Genomic DNA, 22,577 nt, shown 5'->3' on the forward strand with positions numbered 1-22,577 from the left:
GATCAAATGGAAAGTGCATTCTCTGCATCATAAAGTTGACTGTGAAAATAATATTAGTAATTTAACGTTAAATTCTAATATGCAGAATTGTCTTACATATCAGTCGGTGAAAATCCTTGGGGAGCATTTGGCGAAAGTTAAAAAGTAAATGTTTCATTTAGGTCAAATAGTTAGTAGGCAAAACAGATAGAATACAAATAAAAATGTTTATATTTGAGTCATAAAAATCAGGTACACTTTATGGTTAATCTGACACAGGGATACCAGAACTGTTGAATTTGATTTTATTTAGAAACAATTACATGCAAATAGATACTTTATAAATAAATATTTTTATAATGATGGCAAAAGGGATAGAGTCTAAACTAAAGGGACCACCATATTTATGTTTAAAATATCAGATCTCTATTTCAGAAGACTAGTATTAATTAAACAAAGTGCTCCCAACCCTTCTGGCACCCAGACGACTTACTGTCCATCTGCGTTTCCAGCTTCTTGTTTTTCTTCTGCGGAGTTTGGTGAGGACCCGCCAGTGCCATTGCCCAGGGCTGCGTCGGCATCATTTTTCAGTGTATTTGTTCTATCAGTAGACCCGCACGGAATATCTTGTGACTTCAGAGAAATATTTTCAGCCTCATCTTTAGGCACTTCCCTCAGTTCTTCCTTTTCATCTATCTCTTCGAGGCTATAATCAGAGCTTATGCCAGCTACAAAGAAATGAAGATACAATATTAAATATTAATTTGCCCCATTCGTCCTAGGCAATCCTGGCAAGGAAGGAATTTTTGAAATAATAATTAGCTGGACTTCTAAAAATTCTGGTTCAAAACTAATAGTAAATACTTTTTTAATGGTGATTAATCATGTTAACATATAATCAGATTATCTCAGACACACATAATCCGAAAAATAATATGCCGTCACTCTAGGTTTTATTCATAGTAGAAAAAAGAGATTATTTAAACTCATAAACTTCGAGTTATATATTTAAGAATATATCTTTAAATTCAAATGATTTTTATATTCTTCCATAGCTCTAAATACAAGTTAAAAACAAAAAAAACAAAAAAAAACATGAGATTTTCATATTGTCTACAAGCGCATTTATAAAATTTGGCTCAGTAGTTATCAGTAACTACAATTGAGAATGATCTGAGCCCCTTTTAAAAACACTGATGCTGGGGCTGGCCCCGTGGCCAAGTGGTTAAGTTCGCGCGCTCCGCTGCAGGCGGCCCAGTGTTTCGTTGGTTCGAATCCTGGGCGCGGACATGGCACTGCTCATCAAACCACGCTGAGGCAGCGTCCCACGTGCCACAACTAGAAGGACCCACAACGAAGAATGTACAACTATGTGCCGGGTGGCTTTGGGGAGAAAAAGGAAAAAAATAAAATCTTTAAAAAAACAAAAAACAAAAAACACTGATGCTTCCCATTCCCTACCCCAGACCTGGTAAATCGGAATGTCTAAAGAGTGGGACCAAGAATTTTAAGGCTCCTCAGATGATTTTAATATGCAACAGGGCTAAAAGCCACTGATTTAGATGCTTAAAATAATTTTCAAAATTACAATAGAACAAGTATTATACAATGAAAATTAATTTTTATTACCATCCAGTTTGATTCTCAGAGGCAAATCCTTTAACATATTTTTCCTATACATTATCAGAAATAAATATGGGGAATCTTAATGGCATTTTTCTTGTAGTAAAAAATAGATTACTTAACAGAAAAAATATAAAGAATTTGAGTGTGTGAATTTTTAAATATATATATTTTTGGCAAATTTTATGACATGTGAAATAGTCATTATGATGCCAAGGTACAATATTATGTGTCTATGATAGCATAATACATTTATGTAGTAAGAGTGTGTTTATATAATTTGAAAACTGTACATTGAGAAAAATGAATGGCCGCTCTGGTTTAGACGCAAATGTGTTTTATAAATGGCTCCTCAATATATGTTAAGCTCTTTTGGAAATTAGATTAACTGAGGTAACATTTAGGAGATTACTAATCATTATACCTATTTCTCTCTTGCCTCTCATGAGTATTTCAGAGATATACAACTTTTCTTTAAGCATGGACCCTCTCTGAGAAAGTGTTCTCAATTACTTAAAGTATGGAGAAGGAGTTATATGTCTCAAGTCTTTTCAAATTATTTTTCTGAGTTGGTAGTTACAAGCATCATATAGGCTTGCTTAAATATATATTTTTCAGTAGCTTGAAAAGCATTCTTATTATTAAAAGTCTTAGAAAAGGCTGTGATTCTTTTAAAAAATTCTAATCATTCAAGAGAACTTTCAGTTTGCTATTTAACTAGTACAGATTTCCCCAAACTTTGAAAAATATTAAATCATATTTGTTTTGTATGTACTAACAGACTGATATGATGGCCAAATTTTAGGACTATAATAAAAAAAATTGGGGTGGAGGCAGTGAACAATGATTAATTTTCACAAGTGTTATATTACAACTATCATATTTCAGTTTCATAAGTTCTAAAGGAAGAATATTCACTTTCAAAGAACACAGTTGAAAATCTTAGTGTAATTTTAAGATTTAATAACTTCCAAAGTATAAACATTAAAAAATTACAAAAAACATCACTTGAAAGTGTAATTATTGAAACTTCTTTTACATTTACTTAGCTTTAATTTAATACTTGAATACTTTTTATCTTAATTTTTTCAGTCCCTCTAAAATAAAATTCAATTAAAAATTATTTAAAATTCACAAAATGTAAAAGGAATTTAAATAATTAAACTTTCAAGAGACATTTTGTAAGTTTGTAGCATTTTACTTGCAAGTTATTAAAGCTTAAAATTTCACTAAGACTTTTGGGATACCTTGCTTATTTTCCTGGAGATAATTAAAATGGCAAAGTTATCTGACAAATACCACTCTGCTAAAACAGAATTGTATTAAATTAAATCCATTCTGGTGAACTACTTTTTTATTCATTCATTCATTCATTCAAAAAATGCTTACTGTGTCAGACACTGTTATAGTTGCTGCCAGACAAAGTTGTTTTCCCTTTCATTTTTTTAAATCGAGGTATACTCAGTAAAATTGATCATTTTGGGGATACAGATTTGACAGATATATAATCTAGTTGTGTGACCACCACCATAATCAAGATATAGAACAATTCCACCGCCCCCCAAATTCCCCCATGCCCCTTGGTAATCAACCCCTCCCCCAAGCCCAGCCCCTGGCAACTGTTATCCCTATAGTTTTGCCTTTGCACGAACGAATCTGAATGAAATCATACAGCATCTAGCCATTTAAGTCTGGCTTCCATCATTGAACATGATGCATTTGAGATTCAGCCATGTTGTTGCATGTATTAGCTATTTGTTCCTTTTTATGGCTAGGTGGTAGTATTCCAATGTATGGATGGACTGATCACAGTTTGTTTATTCCTCAGTTTAGGGACATTGGGTTGTTTCCCATTTGGGGCAATTATGAATAAAAACTACACAATAATTCACGTGGAAGTTTTTGTGTGCAAGTAGCTTTTCATTTTTCTTGAGAAAACACCTAGGGGTGGGATTGCTGGGTGGTATAGAAAATGAATGCTTAAAATTAATTAAAAAAAACCTGACAAACTATTTTTCAAACTGGCCACACAATTTTGCATTCCTATAAACAGTATGTGATTTTAAATAACTGGTTTGAGGTGATAAGGACTGTTTTTGAGTCACTGAGAAACTATTTATGATAAAATTCAAGTATTACCTAACTATAAAGTTTTGCATCTGGTAACAAAATAATTTCAATAATTTAAAAGTAAAAATCCCATTCAAAAACAATATTATAGAAAATAAGCCATGCCTAGATAACAAAAGAGTAGTTCAACAAAGAAAAACGTGTATATATATATAAATATATATATATATATATTTTTTTGGTGAGGAAGATTGGCCCTGAGCTAACATCCATTGCCAATTCTCTTCTTTTTGCTTTAGGAAGATTGTCGCTGAGCTAACATCCATGTGAGTCTTCGTTTTGTATGTTGGACGCCATCACAGCATGGCTTGATGAGCAGTGTGTGGGCCTGTGCCCAGGATCTGAACCCACGAACCCTGGGCTGCTGAAGCTAAGCACATGAACTTAACCACTATGCCACCAGGCTGGCTTCTATTCTTTTATGATTATATAGTTACACATCGAAAATAATAAAGTTCAAATGGTTTTGCCAAAAGCAGAAAGTCACATAGAGAAGAAGCTGAAATCCTTCAGAGCCACTGATTTTATTTATCTTGCACCTTGCCATATTCATCTATATAGTTAGGGAGAATATCAAATTCTAAAGCTGTAATAAAATTCCAAGTGAAAAGGGGGAAAGTACTGTTTCTTTATGAGACATTTTTACCCAAGGGATGAACAAGTAACTGAATCTACAGGTGATGACAACTTGACCTACATCAAACAAAGCACCAGGCAGGAAAGGCCGGGTCACCTACATGTCAGAGAGGCCACGGCTGCCTCGGGCGTTCCAGGGCACTCCGAGAGAGAGGTTTCCTCCGTCAGTGTGGGCACAGAGCACTGCTCGTGACTGGGGAGCGCGAGGCCAAGGGAGGCTTCTGCCAAGGAAGCAAAATCTGTGGAAATGGTACTTAGACAACAGACGTAAGGCAAGCAGAGATCACGAAGCATTTCAGAAGAAATCAGATTTGTTAGCTCAGAATTATCAATGCATTAGACAAGAAGAGGTAACAGGGAAAAAAAGGAAGAGAAAGATAACGAGATAGCAAGCAAAGCTTAAATAGTAGTCATACCTTTTTTACTGATACTTCAGAATCTTCTCATTTCACTTATATAGTTTGATATTATCTAATAAATTGCCTTTGTGGAGTAAAATAGTATAATTGACAGTATCATGGGTTGGAGTTAAGAAAAATCATTACTAGTTATCTAACGGTAATTTTTTTTTTTTTTGGTGAGGAAGATAGGCTCTGAGCTAACATCTGTGGCAATCTTCCTCTATTTCGTATGTGGGACACTGCCAGAGCATGGCTTGACGAGCAACGTGTAGGTCTGTGCCTGGGATCCGAAGCATCGAACCGTGGGCCACTGAAGCCGAGTGTGCGAAGCCAACCACTATGCCACCGGGCTGGCCCTAATGATAATATTTTTAATCACAGAGGAAATCTTCTTTCCTCCATATAAGATGTGTCAAAATCCCAAAGTCCTAAATGTCACTTAAGGATTAAAGATTTGGGGGCATTCGGGTTCCTCTGAATTTTTCCTGTATTTGTGAATATGAATTTATATCATATTCATTTATATCTAACTTTAAGTCTAAGGATTAGGAAATTTTATCATACTTATTCTTATAATAGCTACTAAATAGCTATTATTAAAAATATTAGCAAACAGTACTACATTGAACTATTTTATTTTTACTAGAATTTCATTTATTTGGGGAGAATCCAAAATGAGACCATATAATGGAAAAGATTTCGTGATAACAAATTTTTACCATTAGATTAAGACACTATGTACTTGAATTCATAGCTAGGATAGTTGCATAAAGAACAGTGCTGTACATCTTCATGTCAGTTTTCTTCTGCACACACCAAGATACATTCCCAACAAAGATGTCTCCTTCCTCTTGGGAAGGAGATTAATAAATGATAACCCGGTATTGCGTAAGGAAAAACAGGAGACCTAACGGGGAAGGTACTCAAGGCACCAACACAGAACTGAAATTTGGGGTTCTGCCAGTTTCATACTGGGGAGGAATTTTTTCATTTCAATAAAATAAAATTTGGGAAATGGAGTCAAAGCAAGTATCTCTTTCACATACAGAGCATTATAACTAGATTCATTCCTCAACCGTCAGGAAAGCTCTTTGTCAGTAATCACGTAATATGGAGTACAGGTGTCCTACCTGGGCTGGACAGACCCTCAGGAGAGTCTGCTTCAGAAACACTGTCAGTAGGAACTGCATGGACTGACTCCAGGGCTAGAAGACAGAAGCAACACGACTTATAAACAAGTCACATTCACAAATGAAACAATGCCTCAGTAGCTTAACTTAGCTATTTTTATATAACTCAGAAAGAGATAGCCCTAACCTTGTTAGAAGCCTTTTTACTGTCCAGCTTTAATACAATTAAAATCTACTTAGATTCCCATTCCTACATGTAGTCAATCCCAGAAAGGCGGGATCTTTCTGAATAGATTCACAAATTATCACAAGCTCTTTTTAGTATAATGGAGCTGAACAATTTTTTCATTTGATATTGTTACGTTACAGATTTTAAAAAGGCAGCTGAGAATAACCAGCGACTAAGTATTATTATTAAAATTAATTAATTATAAACCTAAGTTTAAGTACTACTATTTAATAAAATGACATGATTTATAACCTATATCATTTCTACCATCTATTTAAACAAAACACAATGCAAATATAATGTTAATGGGAAAAGTAACATTACCAGTCACAGGACTGTTTTCATCACTTTGATGCAGGGACATCTTAGAGGGTGGGGAAGGTGCTTTTCGCTTGGTCCTTTTCAACGATGAATTCCCAACAGATGTGCTACTGAGCTGCAGCGAGCCTGTCCTCACTATGCCTGCTCCACAGGGACCCTGTGTAAAACAAAATGACCACACCCAATCTCTATTTAGAAATTAATAGCAAACTTTAGGAAGCCTCTGATCTTTATGTCTAATGCATCATATGCCAGCATGGAACGTCATATTCATTCATTCGAAAAACACATATGGAGTATCTGCCATGTGCCAGGAGCTAGGCTGAGAGATGGATACATAAAGAAAGATAAAATATGGTCCTTCTCAAGAAACTTAGGCTAGGAGACGGACATGCAAACAACTAATTATAGTGTAGAGGACTCATAAGCAGTACAGTTAAAAACTAACTCTCAAAGAAAAATCTGGAGAAAATATTGACGTAAAGTAAGAAGGGAGAAAGTGAAGAATATCTGTACATTAAGATAGCTTTTGATTCATCTTTCTCTTTTTAGCATTAATGAATCAATGACAAACATTTCAAAAATCTATATGTCTACCCAAGGCAAGGTCATTGGAGGCCACGGACTCTATGCACAGCTAACATTCACACTCATAGCATGTGAGTGTCAGCAGACCCTAAGACAATCCTCCCTCAGCAGGTTGGCTGGTGCCTCCTGGCCCAGTGCCATGTCATCTTGCTCTTTCCCTTTACAACAAACCTGCATAAAAGCATCATTCATAGTTTTTGTCTCCAATTTTTCATCTCCCACTAGAACCCTTCCAATCAGACTTTTCCCAACCTTCATTTCATCAAAACTATTTCTACCAAAGTCATCAATGACCTCCACCATGACTAAATCCATGGTTACTTCTTGGAACTCATTTATTTGACCTATTAGCAGCATTAAACAGACTTGACCACCCTCTTAAAATTCTCTTTTTCTTATTTCCAGGACACCAGGTCCTTACTCTGCACAGATCCAAACTCTGTTTTCTTTGTTGGTTCCTTTTCATCTAAGTGCTTGGACGTAGTCTCCTTAGTATCTTTGTTCATTCCTCTGGTAATCTCCCCTATTCTGTTCGTTTCATGTACTATTTATATGCTAATGAACTCCAAACTTATCCTGGACCTCTATCTGATCTCCACTTAATGTCTAAGGCCATCTCAAACTTGGTGTCTAAAACTGAGATCCTGGTAATCCCTCCTTTCCCCTCCCCCATCAAAAATAATCCTGTTCACGCAGTTTTCCTCGTTTCAATAAAGAACAAGCCATTCTTCATCTGTTTAGGCCAGTAACTTTGGAGTCACCCTCATCTCCTTTTCTCACACTCTGCATAAAGTCCATCCTGTTGGCTCATCCAGCTTGATTGCTACCATGTAGTCCAAATTATCATCAAGAACCTTCTAATTGGACTCTGCTTCTACACTGCTTCCCTACAGCCCTTTCTCAACATATCAGCAAAAGGATCCTGTTAAAACATTAGTCAGATTAGGTCATTTTGTTAGAAATCCACTAATGGTTGCCTAACTGGCACAGAAAAGCCAAAGTCTGTGTAATGACTTCTAAGGCAATTGTCGACCTGGCCCCTTAATCTCTGACTGACTCCTTCTCCGAGGGTGGAGCAGCTCACTCCACTCCAGCCACACTGGCCTTTCATGCTGTTCCTCAAATGCGCCAGAGTGTTCCCACCTCAGGGCGGTTGCACTTGCTGTTCCATATGCCTGGAATGCTCTTCTGATATAACTTGAGGCATAACTCCCTCAATTCCTTCAGGTCATTTCTTAAGTGTCACCTTTTCAAGGAGCTCCTCCTTGACCCCCAACACTTCCTCTCCCTCTTCCCAGCTTTATCCTGATGAGCAGCATTTAATAGCTCTCTAACACACCATATAGTTGGCTTATTTACCTCGTTTATTTTCTCCTTCCACTAGGGTTGACTATAAGGGCAGGGATTTCTTCCCCTCCTATTTTGCTCCCTGCTGTTTCTCCAGAACAATGTCTGGCTCATAGAAGTTTCTCAACAAATATTTGTGGAGGGAATGAAAGAGTGAATGAGATACTGCTTTCTTCATTAACAAACAAAAAGCCTTGATAAACTAGGAGAGCATGTAAAGCTTAGGCCATTCCAATCTTATGAGACAATGTAAGCACACCTAAGGGAAGTGAACTAGTTCATAGATGTCTTTCAGTCTTTATATCTTGCTGCACACCAAGAAAAACTTAGCAAATTTACTATTCGGTAATTATGTGATATACCTGCCAGAGAAGAAAGGAAGCCTGCCCCAACAAAGAAAAGCTTGAGTTAGTCTTCACCACTGGCAGCTATGTTAGGAACTAAAGGGGAAGGCAGCTCATTTCATAGGGACAGAGGCAGAGTTAGGTTCACAGCCGGAGGGTGTTGACTGAACACACCTCTCACTAACGTTAGCTCCTCCTAACAAGGGGGTGGGACAGGTTAGCACGGGCTGACTTTACTGGGAGTCAAACCATTAAAGTTTTTCCATACCAGTTGGTAAACAGTTGCAGCCACCAACCTCCTCTCCCCTCACTACTCTGGTCCCTCCTCCAGAACTCTTAAGACTTCTCCACAATCCAGCAAGAAAAGAGTTAAAGCCTGCCACCCAAACTCATATTGATTCAAAGTCACTAAATGCAATTCTGATTAAATCTGAGGGTCATTCCTCCATAGTCCTCCACATCCCTTCCTGCCCAGCCCCACACCTCCCTCCAGAGTGGATGTGGGGACAGATCCGCAATTGCAGCGTGGACTTTTGAATCTATCAGGAGAAGGGCCCTCGGCCATAAAGAGTTGGGAGAGAAACGCAGTATAATAGAGCTGGATTAGCAGTATTTAAATATCATTTTGAGTAGAATGTAAAGTTCTTACAGATGATATATCTCTGTGTTTGGACATTTTCATTTGCTAGCTTATAAAACTAACAAATTTAGGAATCATTAGGAAGAAGGCCAAAATTTTCCCTAAAACAATGTGGCACTTCACTTTTTAAAATATTGATCTAAAAATCAAAAGCAGTAGAATCTATCATGTTATTTCTTGATGAATGTGCTTCTGTGAAGCCCTATTAGCATGCTGCACTCACTGCACAGACCCAGCGTATCAGGAAGAACACAGCAGGTGATCAATAAGTAACAGCCGAATGCATGAACCTCCTGGTTCCATGCTGAAAACTCGTTTCCCACGTTTTCACTGATCTGTATATTTTGACAAATTTTAAATTCTTTATCCATAGAAATATAAATATCCTTTACAAAAACAAGTGAGCTTATTTTAAGACCTCTAGGGTCATAAATGAAATATATGAGTCTATTTTTATTCTGTCTTTGAATTATGGGTAGGTTCATATAAATTTGTGAGTCAGTGTATACAAATTCTTCCCTTTTTTATTTCTATACTGTCTGCTTTATTATATTATAACCAAAATTTAAGAGCTCTAACTCCTAAACATATACTATTGTCTGAGAAATTCATGCCATGACTGCTTTTCTCAGGTCAAAGAAAAGACCACTAAATGAGTTATTTTACAAACGCCAAAAAATTTTCAGTAGCATCCACGAAGACAGTTGAAGGACAAGAAGGGCAAAGCCATCAACATTTTGGAGGAGCACATGTTTTATGACTTTATTCTTTACGACTTATCCACTTTAACCTGTTGTGTGGGTGTATCATGAAAGTAATGGACATATATTTCTAGAGCAGTAGTTGGATCAAAGAGACTAGAAACGAAGACTTTAGGGGAAGAGAGTATGATTGTCACTGAGCAACACCAGGTAGACTTATGTGACCTGTCATAACTAGATTCTATCTGCAATTAATGGTTAAAACTTACTAAGTTTATGACAAAAATATAAATTCAACAACTGATGTAAAATGGGCCAAAGGTAGGCATTTTCAAAGAATATGAATGGTAAGCTTAAATAAACACCAAAAGATTAATGACAGAAATATAAGTTTTGTCCTGAGATATGAGTGATATCAATGTTAGTGTTCAAGGAAATAGCTCACATATATTTCCTGTCCTTTAAGAGGGAGAGGAAAGAGCTTTCCTTTTCTTTTTTTTTCAAAGACTGTTAGAAAAGGATTTCAATCAGCTAAGAAGCAACCAAGGAAAGTTAAGAGAATAAAAATCAAACTTGGAGTTATTTTGTGCTAACTCAAGACCTAACTTTAAGACCAAAATGGAGAAACCCTAGGCCTTAAGAAAGAAATGTTCTATATGTACTGAAAACATCCTTTTCTTGGGGAAAAGCCTGCAGGAAAAGAAGGGGCATTTAAGTTAGAAGATCTAGGTGCTTCTAAACAGATTGTAGACAAAAAAACTAGTGTGTAGTGAGGGATTTGGGTGGAATATACATAATCTGACACACAAAATTGGAGAGGCTCCTGACCCAAGAATGACTCCTGCTAAAAAGCAGATCTACTAAACTACCACAGTTATTTAAGTAAACACATCATGAGTTCCTATGTAAAATGTTGAAAAAGGAAAGAAAAAAGGCCATGATGGCCACCAAAGCATAACCAGCAGCATTCTCAAACCCTTTTTTTCTCTCTGCACCTCAGGAGAAGGCTCCCAATAGGCTCCCACTAGTTCTCTTCTTGCATTAGTCAGGGTTGAGCTACCCAGTATGTCCGAGTGTGAGTTTGTCTAATTGCAGAGAGGCTTCCAGAGGGTTTGCCAGTTGGAAGGCAGCCCAGTGTAATGGTTACCAAACAGATGAGCTCTGGGGACAATGCCAGGGCTTGACCCAGGGAGCGTGCACTGTGACTCTTCCTAGTACCTACGCCTCAAAAGGGGTTGGATGCTTAAGTGAAATGACGTGAAAAATAGTGCTGTCCCCAGCATCCAGCACATGCTCCATAAATATTAGCTAACATTATTCCACATGATTTGTCCATTTTAAAGTACGTGAAATTGCTCTGTAAATAAAATAAGCAAATTATTGTTATAATGTAGAGATTAAAGTAAAAAGTATGGATAAAAGGAGGTATTTATTCTAAGATTGTGTTTTCTCTTTCATGACAGTAGTGGTGGGAGTCTGATTAGAGTCAGTCTCAGTTACAATCAGCCTTAAAACCCTGACAGCGTCCAACAGTCGGCAACTGGTGCTTGGTCCACTGCATAAGCCAAATTCGTTGCGTGTAATTCACCGTGTGGAAAAATTCCACCTGTAAGTCACCTCAGGCGGCTCCTTTGTACTTGAAAGGAATTTAATAAAAGCTAAATATTTAACAACAATTTTGGATGTATATAATAGCATATAAATTTGAACTATTTTATAAATTTAATGTGAAGAATTAAATGAAAGAACTGTTTACCACTGTCTTTAGTTTTTACCACCAAGATAAATTTCCTTTGGTCAAACTGTGACTGAAATTTTTAAAAAGGGATTGAGATTCAATTATATTTAAGTCCAAAGGGTTTACAAAACAAGAAAATAAGAGAGGTTTCTACTCAGTGGTGGAAAAATGCTTTGGTTAATTATTAGAGATATTCAATTATTTACTTTAGTTAGAGTCACCAAGTCTGCCTGCTATTTGCGAAAACTCCATCTCTAACAGGAACGCACATCACTAAATTTTACGGTCTGTGAAAAGGAAAACACTGCGTAGAGAAACAGAATACACTAGGGAAAGTGGCAAGGTCACGTTGAAAACCATGCCAGATACTTAATCCCTCAGAATTCACTGGTTCAAAATGGAACTAAATTTAGCTGAAGAAAACAGAATTGAATGGCATTCAATAGATTTACTGAGTGTTAGCTTTGTACTAGTTATTAGGTCACTTATTAATCATAGTTGAATTATAAGATGTGGGTCACTGAAATCAACATATTCTGGACAAAAAAGTTAAGTGAAAGAATACAAATAGAAAAATAAAAAAAATTTGGATCAAAGGATGGAAATACAGTGGCCCAACTTCAATGATGTTGTTAAATGTTTTTATTAAAAGCTTTTGGCTTTTTATTTCTGTTTATTCATATTATTTCTAGATGTGGGAAGGGTTGGGGTTAGAGGAGAGAACCTGATAAATCTCTTAAAATTATCTTAAAACTCACAAAACTTTTTTTTCTTCTTCTTAAGGGACAGACTCACATTATCCTTCTCCAATCGGGACATTCTCTATAAATCCTATGACATATTATTTAAGTTACTATGAATTATATCCCAGTGACTGAATTTTCATATAACTGAAGGTTAAACTTGAATTCTTTTAATTATTGATGGAAGAACTCTTTCTAAAATAATTTTACAACTTAGACAACAAATCAATTTTCTTAAACTCCAAAACGTATGATATAAAAAATGTAATATAGAAGTATGAGGTATTGAATTTGCAAAATAGGCAAAGCTATGAAGGCAAGTGTTTTTAATCATAACAAAATCAGTTTTATTACTGATTTAATCACAAAATTAGCACAATCTCATATAATATGCAAACAATGCATACATTGATGAGGGAAAAAAGAAAAATCCCTGTTAATCCCAATGAATACAGGTCACCTCAAAGAAGTTTTGGTATCCAGGCTTTGACACATATCCTTTATATCTCCATACACATAAATGCATATTTTGGCTTTTATTGAATGAAAGTATACATGCCAGTTTCTTTGTTTATGATGTTTTATAAAATGAAACGCTATCTTTCAGTGGACCAGGGTATGTTTCCTTTGCTGCCCTGAGTCTCCTTGTTCTGGATCCTTTTTCCTCTTGGGTGGCACTTTCTCTCAACTCCTAAAAATTTAGGACTTATGTATTCTATTTTCTTATTCTCTACAGAATCATGGTTGTTTTGGGGGGGTTATTATGGTGAGGAAGACTGGCCCTGAGCTAACATCTATGCCAATCTTTCTCTATTTTGTATGTGGGATGCTGCCTCAGCATGGCTTGATGAGCAATAGCCATGCTCATATGTCAGTGCCTGGGATCTGAACCCGTGAACTCTGGACCACCGATGCCGAGCATACTTAACCACTACTTACCAATGGGCCGACCCCCATAATCCTGATTTAAGATCCTTCATTGATAGCACTGAAAGTCTTTGTTTGTCTAGGTCAACTTACATTTAAAAAATCCTATCAGTGAAGGAGTATAAGAAATAGGGGTGACATTTCAGGAACCAGACAACTCAATTCCGGGAAAGGAGAAATAGGGCAATATCATCTGAGCCTGGTGCTCTTCAATCCGCACTATGTGAGCAGTCATCTATTCTGCCAATTTTAAAGGTGTTCCTATCAATCTCCTGAAATAAACTTATGAGAGGAAGCATTGAGATTAGAGCTGGATTCACTTATAGGTGTCTAAATACTACTACCACTCTTAACTTGTGCCTTTTTGAATTAACTAAAATTAAATCCTTTCAAAGGAATCTGAGTGGCCAAGCTTGCCACTAAATTTCTCTCAAAATTATGTCGTTTTAAAGTCATCCTTAGTCAATGATAACATCTGTATTCTCTGTAACAAGCTCATTAACCTGAGCATATCTTCCTCAAACTTTGTATTTTCTACCCAGTTTTAGTGATGCCCAAAGCACTTGTGTTGACTTTCGTGTTACAATCAGGAGTTCAGGGAGAAAGATGTCAGTCAGTCAAGTTTTATTTTGCTATTGTACTTTAAGGTTCAAAAATCCTCAGAGGACTAAGACCAGGACTAAGTATTACTATCCGGTTAACACTGATCTAACCAAAGGTCCACGAAACAAACCACTTTCATCTGTTAAAGGCCAATTTCAAAAAACAATAAAAGAATAAAATCATCTTATAATACTAAAGTTGGAAGAGAGTTTTGGAAATTTAGTTACAAAACGTCATTCTATACAGGAGAAACCCAAGCCATAAAGAAGTTCAATGGTTTGTTCTTCAAGGTAGAAGATGAAGAATACAATGAGAAAAATGACAACACAAAGAAGAATAGAATAGACCTAGGAGTAGATGCAAGCCTCTCTCTCAAGCCTGGTAACGGCTTCTTCTGCCACAACATACCTCCTTTCCAATCCTTCTCCAGGCACATCAGAGAGAAAACAAAACAAATCTTACAACCTGTGTTATACCCTTGGGAGGTTTTTACATTTCTCCTCCTGAGGCAATCTGTGCTTTCATTTCATCAACCCTACAATACTTTGAGACAGCACATAACCAAGTCTTATTAGTGGTAATCCTTTACTTGCAACATTTTTTAAATGCCCAACGATGAGGGCCTAACTCAGTGGTACATCTTGGATGAAAAAAGACAAGATGAACCAGGAGGAAGCAGAGCTCAGGATCAAGTTAAAAAGACAGAGGATGTCTAGGGGCAGGTAGGAGAATACTGAACATACACAGGTGAGCTGAGTTTAAGGCCTCTGCTAGAGTAAGTAGCAATCAAGAGAGCAAACTGGGACCAACTCAGTTCTTCCCAGAAAGGGAGACAAGGTTGTACGGCAGGCATTACCCAAGTAACTCCATAGTTTTATCACCATGGCTCCAGGAAAGAGGCCTGCTTCTCTCTGCTCTGGCCTCTAATAATACCTGCTGGTTATCAGAGAAAGGCATGGCTCCTGCATGAGGTCCCAAACGTCACTGTGGTAGAAAGGCCAAGTAAAATTCATACTATGTATGGGACCTTGTAAAGCAGATTCTTAACACTGATTATTTTCAATGATATTTCACTTCAGAGAGTATGCACTTCAGAGAGGCACAACTTTTGTATACTAGTAGATAAGGAAGAGGAATCCACACTAATTCCATAAATGACCTATTGTTCTTTGAATAGTACTGTCCTTTAAAGTTTAACAACTTTATAATGAGTATAGTTCTTTATTTTTAGGTCACAGGTAAAGCTGGCAGAAACCTAAAAAGTAATGGCTCAGAGGATTTTTGTGAGCATTAAATGAGTAACGTGCCTAGAACTTTGTCTGGAACATTAGTAGGTGCTATATAAGCATTGGTCATTACTTTTGCTATTGTGATTATGACCCTTTGAAAATCTGATAAAAACTACAATGACAAAGTATATCTTATATCTGGGAAAGCCTTAAAAAGGAAGTAGATTAAATATTGTACTGTGCTGCTGCATTTCTCTACTGAATGAAACAAGTCATATTTTTGGAAGTACAGACAGCTGTATCCCATATATCAAACTGCAAATGCCATGGTAACCACTGTTCCTAGGCAATTGTAGAATTATGTTTGTGGTCCATTTCCTATGTAATAAATATAAGTGGAGAGTGGAAGGGAAAATCATTTGTTACGTGATAACCCGGAGAAAAAACTAAAAGGAGGGGCCAGCTCCGTGGCCAAGTGGTTAAGTTCGTGCATTCCACTGCGGCTGCCCAGGGTTCAGATCCTGGGCGCGGACATGGCACCGCTCGTCAGGCCACGTTGAGACGGCGTACCACATCCCACAGCTAGAAGGACATGCAACTAAGATATACAACTGTGTACGGGGGGGTTTGGGGAGATAAAGCAGAAAAAAAAAAAAAGATTGGCAACACTTGTTAGCCCAGGTGCCAATCTTTAAAAAAAAAAAAAAACTAAAAGGAGGTATCTTTCTTAAAGATTACAAATATCTACTCTATTACAACAACCTTAATGACTCTGCATAAAACAACTAGGATTAAAACTCATTAAATGAAACTAAGACCAAATATATACGTTCGCATTTTCATAAACATATGACAATCTATCATCTGCTTGTAAACCATGATAAATATTAAAAGATAAAATTGGGTAAAAGATGAATAATGTGAAACATTTTTTAAAAAGAATCAAGTCAGTTGTCAAAAAACTAACATTCTAAGTATTAAATTTCACTTGCATAATACTGGATGGCAAAGTATTTCAGTTTCTCAATATCTGAGTGTTTGTCTGCAGTAGAATGCAAAATGAGACCAAACGGAAAACCCAATGAAGATTATTCCGTACGGAATTTCCAGTCCAAAGTCAATATCCTGAAGAAAATGTGGTACCACGTTAACAGCTCAGGAACAGCTGCTTGCTGTCGTATACACACACAACTTCAAGCGGTAAAGCCACACCAAATGTGCAAAAATGAAGAATTCTTCAAAAGGTTCTGTGAATTCTATGGGTCAAGATTACCCACAAATTCTTTCTAACTCTTCTTCCTCTTCTTCAAATGCTTTAAAATTAGCTGAAAAGGATAATTTGTCAATAATACTAGGATATCCTTTGGACACTGATTTTATTCAATGTGCTCTTCACAGACGTGTGGTTGGCAGTTACGGTGCAGAAACTGGATTTCTGAACTTAGTTTCAACCCCAGAATTCTAAGTCATTTTCAATTTAAGTCAACGTCATTGCATTTCTGACTTCTGTCATGTATGAAATAAATGACAATCTTATGTAAATAACTACATACATGTAATCTTATTGTAAATAAGGATATACATTTCATACAGTAACACACGCGATATGGGTCACATAAAGAACAGCATGAGCCGGCTATTTACATATGTTGTTGCACAAATGGCATTTCAAATCTTTAGGCAGAATCATATCCACAAAATACTCCAAAGGTACCAAGAAAAATTGCCAGAAAATTTCTAATTAGTTTCCTTTTCCAAATGAACATTTCCATAGAAGACAGTATATTCACCCTTATAAGGAAAGTGACACAAGGCTTGGAATCATGTGAAAGAGAGTACAGAGAAATTGAGGGACATGAAAAGGACGCTGTAGCAATGACAGTAAACTATGCATTCTCTAAAATATATTCTTCAGGTGGACAAAATAATTTTAGATGCAGAAATGTCCCCAAAAACGTTAGGATAAATTATTTTCCTAACTTGGATCTTCATTGAATCCTCTTTGGAAACCGCATAATCGGTTGCCAAAATTAGCTCAGAAAATCAACAGCCTTTTATGTGAATATTTCAGTTTAAGCTCCAAAATCACTATCCAAATACCTTAATTTGCCAGTATTGAGAAATGCCTTAGAGGAATGAGGCAAATTATTAAATATAGACAGCCAAAAAGTATAAAATAGATGTGGGTGACAAAAGTTTTTCCAAGCGATAGACTGACTTATCCGTAAGCCTGTCTAAGGTAAATATAATGTCAATGACTACTTAGAACACTAAAATGAAATAAAAGCTCAAAAGGACTAACATTGGGCTAATTATAAATCACTTTGTCATGCATTACTGTTATTTATCTCTTGAGTTCTATTTTCTGGCACTTCACCTGCAAGAGATAAGCATTTGCTATTTCTAATATAACTATTGCCAATATTTTCTTTCTGCTTTATTAAAGCATGAGCTGGGGAAGAAACTAGAAAAATCAGTATGCTGTAATTCTGTTAAACAGCGCACCCTTGTGGTTTATTTTGCCTCCTGAACAATAAAAATTACAGGATAAGAATGTATTCAAAATTATTCATGGACTTGGAAATGATTTTGTCATTTACTTTTTTCCCCCAAGTTTTCTCCCCAGCCTGCTATTACTTTCAATCATTAAAAACAGCATCTTTTTAAAATTTCAAATTCAAAACTAAGTTGCTGAAATAGAGATAAAATGTCTATAGCAATGATGACTATCTTTGATTTTAAGTTTAAAATAAGCAAGCAGTAAAATAAGTAAAATTCACCCATAAACTTAAATGTTTCACTAAATTTCCCGAATATTTGCATCTAGCTATATAAACAGTTTCAATTCAAGGGTCAATTTTATTTCTATGCATTATGTATTGCACATTACATTTTAGTTGTTGGTCCTTAAGCTTTCATTACAACCTTGCCAAAATTCTAGCTTTTCTGTAAAAGCTTAGGAAAAATATTGCCAAGAGTTACCTGGGCCACTTACTATAAAAGTAAATGTAAGCAATTTTTAAGTTATCCAGGTATTTCTGAAAATTTACCAGATATACATATGAAAAACTAATATTTTGTGATATTCTGTGTGAAGACATTCTCATTGTATATACTATACCTGGCTATGTGAAAGCTGTGATTAAAGTTTACTTATTGATTCTCTTGAACATCTACTATGTTACAGAATTTTGCTGGGGAACACAATTCCTGCTTTCTGTTGGGGAGAGGAAAAGGGGAAAAATTAATAATGCTAAAAGCTTTAAGCATTAATCTAACCCGACTGTTTATCTTCACAGAATGGGGTAACTTAACCCATAACACGTTATATCCATGAATGGAATATTATGCATCCTTTAAAAAGGAGAAGCCCTTTATGTACTGATAAGGATATCCAAAATACTTCATTCGGTACCAAAATGTAAGGTATGACATAGCACATATAGCATATGATCACCTGATAAAAAAATCATATGTAGCATGAAGATTGGCTTTAAAATGCATAGATTATGTCTGGAAGGATATATAAGAAACTGGTAGTAGAGGTTGCCTCTAGGCAGAAGAATTTGGCTAGGGGCAGGGTAGAGAAGGGAAGGATTTCACCGTATTCTCCTTTTTATCTTTAGAAATATATATCCCATGAATATACTACCTACACATATACCTAAATTAAAAAATAAATAGAATAAAAAGGCACAAGAGAGACAAATTCAGAGAAAGTGAGATCACTCTGGGCTGGAATCTTTAGAAAATTCTCTATGAAGAAGGTAAAAGAGGAGCTGTCCTGGTGGTATAGTGGTTAAGTTCGCATGCTCCACTTTGGTGGCCCAGGGTTAGCAGGTTCAGATCTTGGGCGTGGGCCTAGCACCGCTCGTCAAGGCATACTGTGGTGGCATCCCACATAAAATAGAGGAATATTGGGACAGATGTTAGCTCAGAACAAATCTTCCTCAGACACACACACACACACACACACACAAAAGAATAGTTTTAATTTGAATGTGTGAGTAGAACTGAAGATGATGGAGCTGGAGGTCACTCTACACTGAAAGGATAAGAAACAGGATTTTGATGAGTGACAAGACAAGTCTTCTGGGCAGAGTTAGAAGCATGCTGAAAATGATGAGGAATTAAAGTTTAAAAAAGAACTGTGCTTCTTCACAGCAAAGGAAACCATCAACAAAATGAAAGAGCCACGTATGGAACGGGAGAAAATATTTTCAAATCATCTGATAAGGGAGTAATATGAAAAATATATAAAGAACTCATACAATTCAATGGCAAAAAAATAACCAATGCAATTAAAAAATGGGCAGAGGAACTAAACAGACACTTTTCCAAAGAAGATACACAAATGGGCAAGAGGTACATGAAAAAGTGTTCAACATCACTAATCATCAGGAAAGTGCAAATCATAACCACAATGAGATATCAACTCACACCTGTTAGAATGACTATCGACAAGAAGATAGGAGATAAGTGCTGGCAAGGATGTGGAGAAAAGAGAACGCTTGCGCACTGTTGGTGGGAATGTAAATTGGTACAGCCTCTATGGAAAACAGTATAGAGGTTTCTCAAATAATTAAAAATACAACTACCATATCATCTAGCAATCCTACTCTGGGTATGTATCCAAAGGAAATGAAAACAGGATATTGAAGAGATACTTTCACTCCCATGTTTATTGCATCATTCTTCACAATAGCAAAGATATGGAAACAACCTAAGTCTCCAAGAAAGGAAGAATGGATAAAGAAGATGTGGTATATATATATGTATATATACATACAATGGAATATTATTCAGCCATGAGAAAGAATGAAATCCTGCCATTTGCGACAACATGGATGGACCTTGAGGACATTACACCAAAGGAAATAAACCAGACAGAGAAAGAGCAAACTACTGTATGTTATCACATATATGTGGAATCTAAAAGAGTCAAACTTACAGAAACAGAGAGTAGAAAAGGTTGCCCAAGGTTAAGGGATGGGGGAAATAGAGAGAGGCTGGTAAAAGGGGACAGATTTTCAACTGTAAGATGAATAAGGTCTGAGGATCTAACATAAAACATGGGGACTACAGTTGGTAACTCCGTATTATATATTCGAAATTGGCTAAGACAGTGTAACTTAAATGTTCTTACCACACGCACAAAAAAGGTAAATATGTGAGCTGATGGATGTGTTAATTAACTAGATGGGGGGAATTCTTTCACCATGTAAATGTATTTCAAATCACCACGATGTAAACTTTAAATATCTTACAACTTTGTTAGTCAATTGTACCTCAACAAAGCTAAGGAGTGATGGAAGGAAATTAGAACACCACCCTCCCCCCAAAAATTGTGATCATTGTAGAGGACCTTACATGCCCAGAAAATAATAGCCAGCTATTCAAATTTTCTGAACTAGGAAGTGATAACACAAAATATAAACATGGCAGCTTACCACGTTCTTTGTATTCTGAACACAAGAAATGGGGAGATGAGTTAAGTCTTCTCCCTACTCACTGCGCTGGGTTTCTCTGAGGCATGACTTCAGCAGACGGAACAGGAGACAGGGCAAGGAGACATTATGAAGGGAGACTGAATGAAGGATTGGTCACTAATTGGATGTGGAACGAAAAAGGAAACAACATCTCAAGCTTTTCAATCTGGGAGAAAAAAGATGAGTTTGATTTTAAATATGCTGATTTTCAGGTAGTGACGAGTCAATAACAACAGTGAGTTCAAACTGCAACTGGAAGAATATCGGGATTGGAATTACAAAGTTGATGTACTAGTTTCCAAGGGCTGATGCAACAAATTACTGTGACCGGCTGGCTTAAAACAACAGAATTTTATCCTTTCACAGTTCTGGAAGCCAGAAGTCTAAAGTCAAGATGTTGGCAGGGCCATATCCCTCTGAAAGCAGCATGGGAGAATTCTTCCTTGCCTCTTCCAGCTTTTGGTGGCTCCTTGCATTCCTTGGCTTGTGGTAGCCTAACTCCAATCTCTGCCTCCATTGTCACATGGCCTTCTCCTTTGTGTCTCTGTGTCTCTTCTTATCAGGACACTAGTCATTGGATTTGGGCCCAACCTAAATCCAGGATGATCTCATTTCTAGATCCTTCATTTGATTACATCTGCAAAAACTATTTCTAAAGAAGGTCACCTTCACAGGTGCTGGGGGTTAGGACTTGGACACATCTTTTGGGAAGACACTGTTAAAACTACTACAGTTGAGAACTCAGCAAAGAATAGATGTTTTCTCTGAAAGAGTACAGTAAATATAAGCTAAGACCATGGGTTCAGGTATGTCCAAACTTAGAAAAGGAGTAAAGGAAGTGGTGCCAAGAAAAAAAAATATCTAAGAGAGCTGAGATATACGAAGAGAATCAGGATCATGGAAGAGAGAAAAATCAAGACCAAGGGGGTGATTCACCAAATCAAGTACAGCCAAGAAGTTAAGGAAATAAGTGCTGAGATGCCTAGGAAGGCATGAATTCACATGAGCATGCCCATGTGTACGTATGTACACACACACACACACACACACACACACACTCTCACAAACAGAACCACAGCTTAATCGTTAAGAATTTTTGTAATGAATAAATAAAAAATAGTTCTTCAGTTTCTCTAGGGAAAAGCAAATAATTCTGGGTCCTACTGAACAATACATCAAAGAATTATCCAGATGTCCAGATCAAAAGAAAAAATAATTAGAAAATTGTATAAAGATGGCTAGTTTGCCAAAGGCAACATACCAAAAAAACGATTACTTAACATGGGGCATCAACTGGTCATAGAGCAGAGGGCGAGAATCAAAAGAAACAGCTTTTGGTGAGGTCACAGAGAGCACAGAACAGAATTTCAACAAGCAGACTATTAGAAAGACAACATAGACCTCTTTGGGATCCGAGAACAAAGGAAGTTTACTGGAATAGACTGGATGAGGACAGCGGGAATAAAAATTTGTGAGCAGGGGCTAAGATTTATTTTTAAGTAAAGAAAAAGTAGACTTTGGTAGCTTCTCAAAGGTAAAATAACTTACACGCTTAGAATGTAGTTTTATGGTAATTAAAAAATAAAACAATTCTGAAAGTTCTATCTTTGAAATGACTTACTATGAAGAAATATAAGGGAGTTACAGACACAAAATGAAGTCACTGGGGACCCTGACTTGCCCTCGGCTCATATCCCTCAGTTTCAATCTCTGTTTCTTGCTCATGTCCAGGCATGTCATAGCTTCACATTCCTGCATCTTTGAACAGAGTTCCTCTTG

At 36.6% G+C, this 22,577-nt stretch overlaps 1 protein-coding gene across 50 annotated transcripts in view; it reads right to left on the reverse strand.

Moving 5' to 3' along the window:
- The window catches only part of COBLL1 (cordon-bleu WH2 repeat protein like 1), a 149,152-nt gene that overhangs the window by 15,191 nt on the left and 111,384 nt on the right, over window positions 1-22,577 (reverse strand). For 35 of the 50 annotated variants that reach the window (XM_070241969.1, XM_070241964.1, XM_070241921.1 and 32 more), the window contains 4 exons: window positions 6,453-6,606; window positions 5,900-5,974; window positions 4,470-4,589; window positions 473-707 (listed from right to left, as the gene is read on the reverse strand). In XM_070241969.1, the coding sequence (XP_070098070.1) occupies window positions 473-707; window positions 4,470-4,589; window positions 5,900-5,974; window positions 6,453-6,606 (584 nt within the window). Of the gene's footprint in view, window positions 1-472; window positions 708-4,469; window positions 4,608-5,899; window positions 5,975-6,452; window positions 6,607-22,577 lie in introns of all 50 variants that reach the window. The other 15 variants (XM_070241920.1, XM_070241955.1, XM_070241959.1 and 12 more) reach the window with 2 other exon arrangements.

The sequence above is a fragment of the Equus caballus genome, chromosome 18, assembly GCF_041296265.1.
Source record: "Equus caballus isolate H_3958 breed thoroughbred chromosome 18, TB-T2T, whole genome shotgun sequence".
Classification (NCBI taxonomy): Eukaryota; Metazoa; Chordata; class Mammalia; order Perissodactyla; family Equidae; genus Equus; species Equus caballus.